This window comes from Ranitomeya variabilis, chromosome 2 (assembly GCF_051348905.1).
Source record: "Ranitomeya variabilis isolate aRanVar5 chromosome 2, aRanVar5.hap1, whole genome shotgun sequence".
In the NCBI taxonomy this organism is placed as follows: Eukaryota; Metazoa; Chordata; class Amphibia; order Anura; family Dendrobatidae; genus Ranitomeya; species Ranitomeya variabilis.
This window is the reverse complement of record NC_135233.1, coordinates 106,585,001-106,595,787: the sequence shown is the minus strand read 5'-3', so window position 1 is coordinate 106,595,787 and position 10,787 is coordinate 106,585,001. Positions and strand designations below refer to the sequence as shown.

The 10,787-nt window shown below is 40.1% G+C and overlaps 1 protein-coding gene across 1 annotated transcript in view; it reads left to right on the top strand.

Moving 5' to 3' along the window:
* The window catches only part of XRN2 (5'-3' exoribonuclease 2), a 121,852-nt gene extending 113,008 nt beyond the window's left edge, over positions 1–8,844 (top strand). Inside the window, exons 28-30 of the mRNA XM_077282782.1 lie at positions 6,112–6,175; positions 7,627–7,723; positions 8,125–8,844. Of these exons, the coding sequence (XP_077138897.1) occupies positions 6,112–6,175; positions 7,627–7,723; positions 8,125–8,187 (224 nt within the window). The 3' untranslated portion in view covers positions 8,188–8,844. The remainder of the gene's footprint in view (positions 1–6,111; positions 6,176–7,626; positions 7,724–8,124) is intronic.
* The last annotated feature ends 1,943 nt before the right edge of the window (positions 8,845–10,787 follow it).

Sequence of the window (10,787 nt, the reverse complement as noted above, 5' to 3'; positions counted from 1 at the left end):
CAAAAATGCAGGTATAAAAATGTTTGCGAATTTGCTGAGTGTTTGTTTTGCATTTTACTGGCTTCCTATGAGGTTTCCCACACTGTCCTCTGTGTGACAGCGTGGGAAACGCCAGCGCAGTAGTTCTTATCGGCAGTAACGCTACCTCCGGTAAGACCGCTTGTCAGAGCGCTGCAGGATCATGTTGTCAGATGTCAGCGTGATCCAGCAGCTGTAACTGCGACCTGCGGTAACGCTACCGCAGACTGTCGGTCAGAGCGCCGGGTGTCATGCTGTCATGTCAGCGTGACCAGCGGTAAAAAAAACATACCGCAGGTCAGCAGACATGGGCCGTTGAGACTACTGCTCCCATCGGGCTATGTCTGCTGTAGTGACATCAGGTGCTGCTGATGGGAGACGTAGTTTCATCTGGTGACACCTGTGCTCAGTTAATAAAAAAAAAAAGTTAAATAATTACATGCACAGCTACATAAAAATTTAAACCCACTATACTCTCATAACGCCAAATCCCCGAAGCCCTTGTCTCCTAGAAATAATGTAAAATAATAAACCAACATATACTCACCTGTCTGCCGTAGTCCGTGTAAGGCTGGGATCACACATGCGAGATATACGGCCGAGTCTCGCATGTTAATACCCGGCATTGCTGCCGTCTCTCAGGAGCGGAGCGTGCGGCCGCATAGCAATGCATGCAGCCTCACGCTCCGCTCTTGAGTGACGGCGTCAATGCCGGGTATTAACATGCGAGACTCTGCCGTATATCTCGCATGTGTGATCGTGGCCTAATCCTGAGTATCTCACGTGTAGAACAGTCACATTGGGAGATGAGACTGCTCTACCCGCCCGCCGGCGATACACTGACAGGAGGTAATAGCTCCCGCAGTGAATAGCACTGAGCTGCCGTGAGAGAGTTCACAGGAGTTCATCAGCTCCGGTGCTCTCTCTTACGGCACCACTACAGGAGAACTTTCCCACGCAGCAGTGGTGCTGTAAGGGAGATCACCGGAACTGATAAAGTCCGGTGAATTCTCTCATGACAGCTCAGTGCTATAAACTGCGGGAGCAATTACCTCCTGTCAGTGTATCGCCGGCGGGCGGGTAGAGCTGTCACATCTCCCAATGTGACTGTTGTACACGTGAGATACTCAGGATTAGGCCACGATCACACCGTGACGGAGCGATTACCTCCTGTCAGTGTATCGCCGGCTGTCTTTGAGAGCAGTCACATCACTGATGTGACTGCTCTCAAAGTGATCAGGATCATCATGGGACATTATGGATTATCTTCTCTGCGGACCGGTGAGGATTATTGTGATTTATTTTTTGTTGCGGGAGACGTTGGCTTCGGTGGATTAGGCGTTCGGTAAGTATGGTTTAGTTAAAGGGAATCGGTCACCCCCAAAATCGCGGAGGTAAGCCCACCGGCATCAGGGGCTTATCTACAGCATTCTGGAATGCTTTAGATAAGCCCCCGATGTATCCTAAAAGATTAGAAGAAGACGTTAGATTATACTCACCCACGGGCGGTCCCGCTGCTGGTCTGGGTCCGGCGCCTCCCATATTCATCACATGACGTCCTCTTCTGGTCTTCACGCTGTGGCTCTTGCGCGGGCGTACTTTGTCTGGCCTGTTGAGGGCAGAGCAAAATACTGCAGTGCGCAGGCGCCAGGAAAGGTCAGAGAGGCCCAGCACCTGCGCACTGCAGTACTTTGCTCTGCCTTCAACAGGGCAGACAAAGTACGCCTGCGCAGGAGCCGCAGCGTGAAGACCAAAAGAGGACATCATCTGATGAAGATGGGAGGCCCCGGACCAGCAGCGGGAAAGCCCCTGGGTGAGTATAATCTAACGTCTTTTTCTAATCTTTTAGGATACATCGGGGGCTTATCTAAAGCATTCCAGAATGCTGTAGATAAGCCCCTGAATGCCGGTGGGCTTACCTCACCCGCGATTTTGGGGTTGACAGGTTCCCTTTAAGATTCATTAAAGGAATCTGTGTCATTTCACATAAAGGACTTTATTCTGGGTGTCTGTGTTTTTATACAATATCACTATGGGGTTACTAATGTCTATTTGTCTTATAGACGCAACTCCATTACTAACATGTTGGCTTGATGTCACCTGACAATAAATAGGTGACATCAACCCCCAGAGATATGAACCCCACTTGCCACCGCTACAGGGCAAGTGGGAAGAGCGAGGCTAAGCACCAGATTTGGCACAACTTATAGATGCTCCTTTTCTGTGGCGGCTGAGAGCCAGTGTTTTCAGTCTGGGAGGGGCCAATATGTCCCAGGCTGTTACTATCATCCCGCAGCGATCTGCCTAGCCTTGCACTTAAACACACGGGCTGATGTCCGGATCATGCAGCTTTATATGAAAATCCCTATTTATTATAATTGCCAGACCTGAAATAACAAGCACTTTTCACCTATTGTGTCCCCCCATTTCCTGGTAGATTCTAAGCTTGCAAGCAGGGACCTCACTCCTAATGTCACTGTTTAAATTGTCTTAACTTGTACTGAATTTACTGTCTGTACATGTCCCCGCATAATTGTAAAGTGCTGCGGAATATGTTGGCGCTATATAAATAAAAATTATTATTATTATTAATCCCATTACTCTGATGTCACACTGCATCAGCATGAAAAAGGTGGTGTTGAAGCAAGAAACTGCATCACAAAACTTTAAAAAAAAAAAAAAAATCTTTAGCTCAAAGCGTTCATTGCTGTACAAAAACTCAGCAAAAATGCTTGTTTTTGCCACAGCATTTTTCCTGCCAAGAGATTCAGAAGCCTTGCAGAAATTTCTGCAAGCAAATACTCAATGTGCGCACATAGCCTTAAGGTTTTCACACACCAATGTATTGTATGTTTATTGGGGTGATAAGTGTAGAACTTGATGAACATATCCATTTTTTCATCACTATGTGACTATGAAAAATGTTAACTTTTTAAAAGGAGACTATCTTCACTAAATGACTGATGAAACCAGGCACACTCTGTACACCGACCGTCTGTGTGGCCAAACCGTTCAGATCACTAGATCAACTACTTCTCCAGCTATCCCTGCCAAGGGTGGAACAAGTGGGTGGGAATGTGCACTGGATGGTTTGGCCACGATTGTGCTTGGTTTGAACAGTCATTTGGTGCTACTACTTGACAGGGCTCTTGCCCCTTTGGTAATTAAATTGTTACACTGCTCTCAAGAGAATTAGTTAACTGTTGAGTGGTAAAATGTTGCCGAGGTGTCTGGTAGTCCATTTGACTTCTAGTCCTAGATAAACAATGTACACTTGGTGGTAGAATTTGGCAGCACTAAAGCATAACATTGGATAAACTCTGAAGAAGACGCAAAGTTCTGCCAGTGTCACCTTATCTGTATATGAAAGGATCTCTTAATGGAAATTGCATTGCTCCAGCTGCGATACTGAATGACAACTAGATTGACGAGTAACTGTGTCTTGAAAGAAAAGGCGCATAAAATGTATTCCTTATATTTATGGGATCACAGTCTGCTACACGCTCAAAGTGACATTACTGTAGAGAAGGGTAGTGCGGTCAATCAAACAGCCACCTCTTTCAAGTGGCCGTGGTGGGTGTTCCTTTCTGCTTTTCCTTGATTTGACATTGATGTGCCAATTTTCAGCTGATGAATAATTGGCTATATGCTGATAACTTGCAGGAGTCAAGTACAGTCTGCTACTGCTCTCAGTGAATGGCAGATGTAGTTTATGCAAACCAGAGGATCTGATTTCTGACTTTCTTTCATTGCACTCGGCAAACTTGTCAGTTAGCTGAGTACGCAAGCGATTTTGATTAGTGCAATCAGTAAACATGAAGTCTCGTCTTTGATTGCTGAGATGATTAGCTAAACACTCTTAAGTAGCTGTTTGGAGCTTTTAGTTTATAGTTTGTTGTCATCTGTGCTTTAGCGTCAGTATTACACATCCCCTTTATCTGCCTGAGCTATCTATATTTTTTATAAGTGCTATTTTGTTTCATCAGATACATTCATGGCTTGAGTTCAGCATATGAAATATCTCTATAAGAGATTGCTCTATTAATATTGATATGCACTTGTAAATGGGTAAAAACGTTTCCTGTCATTTGTTCAGCCCATACTGCAAAATAAAGAAAATCTGCATTTTGGCGGCTTACGGTCTGGTTTGCATTTTTGTGAAATGTAAACTTTTCCCCAATTTTTACAACTCCTCCTTGCTTTCAGTTAAGCAGCAAAACCTATATAAAATGAAGCCTTAATAAATCCCTCTTGGTTTCTTTTGTTGTTTTGATCTGGTAAACTTCTGCAGAATAAGAAGGGACTGCCTCCTTTCAGCCAATATTGTTTGCCAATTTTTTGTCATCGCTCCAGTGATCCTGCTACAAACCTCTTGGGATATGCACCTCAGTGAAACCGCTCACATATCTAAGCTGATATTGAACTTTGTGTTATATAAAAGTTTTGTGTACTGTGGTATATTGCTAATGATTGGATAAAAAGTGACCCCTCTGGTCCTCATCTGAACCCAGGTTGAGACAGAGATTGGATCAAGAACATATTCTAATTCAGCGGGGCAAGAACTGAAAAATGAGAACCACGTAGATGGGAGACCGGTCAGTCGCCTATTGCGGGGTGGGGGAAGTCGGCCAGGGGTTGAGTTGATCTGGTCAGGTCTTGCCCTATGGCTCCCGGATGTCTTTTTTTTTTTTTTTTTTTTTTTTTAAAACAAACAGCATTTTGTTGAACTAGGAAAATGCTGACTGTTCATGTCGCTCATTGAATCATCGTAGACTGGAGTACATCCCTGTCTACAACATGCATGCCTTATCCTCATACAACGATCATTCTGTCCTCATGCAGTTAAATCAGCCCATGTGAATTTGCCAATGAACATGCACTGGATCGACGTGAATATAGTCGACCAGCGTTCACTTATGGGCAGAATTCTATGTAGATAGACCTTGGTGTGCATGGACCCCCCTATACACATTAGCTTAGAATTTGCTGACCCTACCGGTGTCTGCAATATTGGTCAACAATCTGTGTATGGGTGGTTTCCCGACTACCACCATAGATGATGTCAAGGGAGTGAAGCATCTGGCCCGTTTTGTTCTCCAGGAGCAAAACTACTTCCACAGCTGTCTCAGCACCTCTTATCAAAGACCTACCAGCGTTCTGCTGAGTGTTCCTGTATACGGGCGAGTTGGGGGACATGGCTGTTGGCCAATTGATCATTCAGCAGTCTATTTAATGTGTACGAATTCTTTAGAATTAATATCTTTACTGTTGCAAAATTAATGGGGAGATGAAACAATGTGTATATACTGAGATATAAATGTACAGACGTATTTGCTCGCAAATCTACAATATTCCAGAATGGCTGTATTGATTAGGGTTGAAGAAAAAAATCTTGGCTGGGCCTTTGTAATTAGGTCTCACTTAAACAATGATGATATCACAGAAAGCCAAAGATTTGCAAGCTCCACAATTTCTGGAGTGCTGTGTACTGAATGAGTATCTATTGATTAGAAGCCTTTCATGCTGTGCTCTGGCCAATCTTGTCTAGAAGAAGAGCATCCATCTAATTGCTTGTTTTGTTGTGACTACGTCTCTACTGTAGTATTGTCGGAAACAAAGGAAAGGGTGGGTGGTCCTTCAGCTCACATACACGCGCCGTCTGCTGGAAGATGATTTATATCTGAACCAGAAATTCCTTGCACTGTATTCTACAAGTGAAACCGATGCAACTTCCCTAAATGTCTTGTAGATCATGATCTTCATACTGGTCTTTTTGGAGAAACAACTGATTTTCATTTGTAGATGGTGGAAAAAGGGCTTGGTGCACGTCTCCCCCTCTCTCCTCCCGTAATAAATATTAGACAGTTTCCTCAACCTTTCCCAGATTGTTTCTGGGCTGAATCTTAATGTTCTAAGTTGTGCTGTGAAGGATGAGACTTTATTAATAATTTTGAACATGCATAAAGGGATGCTTTTTCCTAGGTGAGGGGAGGAAAATGTCTTGATACATGGAGGGGGGCACAAATCTGTTTTCAGCTTCTAACATTCATTAATGTGTGAATTCTACTAAAAATGTATTTTCATTCCCTATAGACCCCAGAGAATCAAATTCTTGGTCCATGCGTCCACCGCTTTATAGCCAGCCGCCCCAACAAAGGTAAGATTCATGTAGCACTTTTAGCGAAAAGACCTGTCAAAACATTGGCTTCCGACTAAGCGCTTTGCCACAGACAGCCCAAGAAAGTGACTCCCAGTAGTCTGATATCCATCGCTTGCCTTTATCTCCTTGCAAAGTTTTGGAACTGAACAAAGATTTGGGTTGTAGGGTAGGCTAAACAAATTTCTTTTCAGAAGCTGCCTTGAAATTAATGAGGCATAACTAATGATGTCCCACTTTATATGCTCCATGTTGGAATAGCCGTGTTGGCACAGACCCGCTATTGATTCTTGCTACAAACCTCTTGAAGTACTAATCAACTTCTTTGGTCCTACTTTTTCAAGGCTGACAAGCCCATTGTAGACCAGTGTCACTGTAGGTCAGTAGTTATTAGTTGCCACTGAAAACAGTTTCTTTAACTACTTAAGACTCTACTGAATTAAAAGCAAGAAGGGTCTGGAAGGATTATAGAATCCACAGGCTAATAAGTACCGCGCAATGGAAAGAATGTGACGTGGTTTAATAATGAGGGATGTTATACATATGTTCCCTGACAAAACACAGAAGTTTGTAAAGGTCCCTACTTGTCTGCATCCATTGTAAAACTTCTAAAAATGAACTCACTAATCCATATGAAGAAATAAATAAAAGTCAGACTATGGCGAGTTTCTTAGTGTTACATTGCTACAAGTAACACTACCCATATAACACCTTTAGTACTACATTTTTTTTCCTTTTTGGTGGCAATCTTCCAGGCAAAGCAAAGCTTTAGTTCAACGCCGAGTTTTCAGTCCTCTTACACCCGTGTGTATGGTCTGACTGGGTTGTATCAAACGCAGGTACAAGTTCGCCAAGGGTTTGTGAATTGGTTCTCTACACCAAGGCAATTAAAACATTTGTAGCAGCTAGTAATATGGGGTGCCCGTCTAGATCATAATGGATGTTAAATTTGTGTTACCATATAAACTGTATACCAAATGTCAGCCCATGCCAATTAGTGCTGATGTTGCTAGGTCACGGCGGTCAATTGAAAACCCCATCAATAGAACTTAGAAAGGGTTTTTTTTTTTTCCTGGTCAGACCTTGTGACATGTTGCACAGAATAATGGATGGGAACAAAAAAAAATTCTGATAAGCACCCTACCCTAGATTCAAATTCTTTGCTGTAAGAATTAATTTGCAATCTGCAATTAAGTGGAAAGAATGGCGAGCCTTAGAGGGTTTGGACTTTCGGAAAACAAAGCATTCTCCTGCTTATGTTTACCCTTTGGATAATGCACTTTGACTTGGAAATCTAATGTTCAGAATGAAGAGCGCACACCACTGAACAAAAACACTGTGTTAGCAATTTCTGCCAAAAAAAAGCAATAGTGGACAACTTTGTGTTTTTTCTTTTACATTAGAAAATGTTTTCTGACTGACCCATTTTTTATATATGTATTTTTATGAAGTTATGGACTCATGCAGAATATGCACCAACCATATCAAAATCCGCTTGGTGGACCAAGCAATTACTACCAACGACACAGAGATGACCGGAACCAGCAGGTAAGTTAGCTCTTTTACATAGGGCTGCAGGTTGGCCTGTCCTGCGGGTTATAATTAATCACCGTCAAGGTTACTTGCATTTTTATTTTCCTTTTGTTGCATGGCTTCTCCCAGTGACAAATTATTTTTTACCGCCTTTAGAAATTAAATTAGTAGTTGCCCTGTTTGCAGTTTCTATTGTGTTTATTGGACAATGACAATGCTTGTCAGACAAATCTCCCTTCTTTCCATCGTGTTTAGAGTTGTCCTGAGCGTATTTTAACTTCTGATTAGTTCCATGTCGTCCCTTTTGTTATGGAATTTTTGTTAGGATTCGGCATGTCTGTATAAAGCTTTTTTACTTTTCTGTAGTTTAATCCTGTAAACAAACACTTTTTTTTTTATTTTTTTGTGTTTTTCAGAATTACAACCAAGGGAGAAATTACCAAATGCCGCATCAGCAAGGAAGATACGGCCGGAAATAATTTGAGTTTTTTCATTTTTTTGCTGGTAGACTGTTTGGTACAACTTATTAAACATACTGTGTAAATGTGTTTTTATTTTGTGCTGGTAGTTTGTAATTGATTATATTGTTTCTAATTTAATGTCTTTAAAAAAAAAAAGGCATTTAAAAAAAAAAAAAAAAAATTAGCTGGTCACACTACTTGGCAATGTTCTGACCTATGTGAGACAGAGCATCGTGCAGATGTTTTGAAGATTCTAATTTCCAGTTCTGAAGACATTTTTAAACCTTTTTTCTTTGCAATTTTATTTTTTAACTGTCCATTGATGTCTGCAATATTTCAAAGAATTATGCATACCCAATGTCAATGTCTTCTACAGTTTGTTTTGTTCCGAAATGATTTTATAAAGACATGAACATTGCCGATGTCTTGTTTTGTTCTTTCCTATTATTATGGTATTATATTTTGTTTTTAAACCTTTCTTTTTTTATTGCAATTGTTAATCCTTTTTTTTTTTTTTTAATCAGAACCTTAAGCTTGTATTTAGTCAGCAATCCACACTAAATAGGAAAAAAAAAATAATTGTGCTTTAAAAGTAGTGAAATCGTAGCAATTATTTACCTTTATCACTAAATTGGCAATCTTGCTTTCACATTCAATAAACCAATACTTTTCTAATGGTTTTGTGGCTGCACTCATCTCTGGCGTAGTTTTTATTTCATCTGCACAGTTTCAGCCATGCTCTTTGTGATGGGTCTTATTGCCAGGAATATAACTTTCTAGTGATATTCCTAGCCTGCATGGTGGGCGCTATACATGATTGTTTACCAGCGTGCAATTAATTTAATTATAGTATTCCGGCTAAATTTCACTGTGAAAATTTTAAGGAAAAACGTTATTCATATTGCTGTTCTAGAATGTTATATATGAATAAGGCACGTGTGTATAGATATCCATCCATCCATCCATCCATCCATCTGACATACTAATTGCATACAGGTGTCTGATTCATATCTGTTGGACAAACTGTTGCCGAAATGCATCATCTTCCAGTTTGAGAGCGACTTCAAAACACTATTGTGGATGTGCCCATTCTTGAGGGCCGACCCATAAAACCCTTCGCTATTGGACACATCTGTCTGAAAGTGTTTAGTTCTTTTGATGGCTTTTATCACTACTTTTTACTTGGTTAAAAGAAAAAAACATTCGCAATCATACTTGTAACCATTTTTAGTTTTTTCATAACTTCTAGGTGAAAAACAGTATCAAAGTGAAAAAAAAAATCTGTATGACCCTTTGAAAAAACAAACTTCTGGGGATGTGATGTGCGTCTACAAGTTAGGCTTAAATAATGCTCTTACTAAGACATGTATATGCTTGGTTATAGATACCTTCTGTGCATTTTAAGAATTGGTTCACGATCTTATCTCTTGTAGCCATTTGTGATCCTTTATTTTCTGACCTATGTATGTGCTGAGTGACATGTATCTATTACATGTAAAACAATTGATGATGGTTGAACTTCGAAGAGCATGAGATTTTTTTTTACATTGATGTGGTGATATGCAAAAGGCCAGCAGTATAGATTCTGATTATTACACTTTTATCCCCATGTACACAGGGAGAGACACACATAGACTAGTCAATGGCTGGCACAGGAGATGACTTTTGTGACAGTGACCTAACAATTTATTCCTGCTGGAATGTAGAATGATTCTTTAAAATTATAAATTGTTTTTACATAACGTGTATACAGAGCGATATGAAGATATAGTTATAAACACAGATATTGATACAGGTATCCGTATAGAAATTGGGGTGTATATATTTTATGTACAATATACACATCAATATCGATCTACATTTCATAACTGTATTGAGATCTGTATCAATATTTATACACATTACTCAAAAGCATGGATAACACAATGTATTTTTATATTTACCACTAAAAGCTTGATGAATGATAACATACTAGCCTTCTAATGACTAAAATCACTAATTAAGCAATGCTGATAACCAGATGCAAAAACTCCTCCAAGGACCCCTATCCACATTGATAAACCGAGGTGCTGCCTTTTTTTTTTTTTTGGGGGGGGGGGTTGTTTTATGTATTTGAGACTTGAGAAATGTTCCTTAAGGTGAAAGGAAACACATCTTATATGGGTGAATAAAGGATCCCACATGCCCTCCAACCGTCTAGAAGTTCCTGGTCAGGCCTTACAAATGGGGCATTATTTTTTTTTTACCCTGTCCGTAATGCAAAATTTGATGCAACTGTGATTTTTATGACACTGTAGACAATTGATCAAATTATTGTAAGTCTAGTTATAATAACATAATACAGCTAATGTCTTCATATCATAATCATGGCCATAAACCTATATCACTTAAGTCTTAATGATTTTAGTTTTTTAATATGTCCATTAAAAAAATGTTGACAGTCCGTGATTTTTTTTGCTTATTTTTATTCTAATCCATCCAGAAAAATAAGTCTAGTTCTGAACACTGGATCCCAATAACTTTTTTATTTTGTTCAAACCTATATAGAGATCCATAAATTAGTATAAATACACATATGTGTGTGTATATATATGTGTGTGTATATGTATGTATGTATG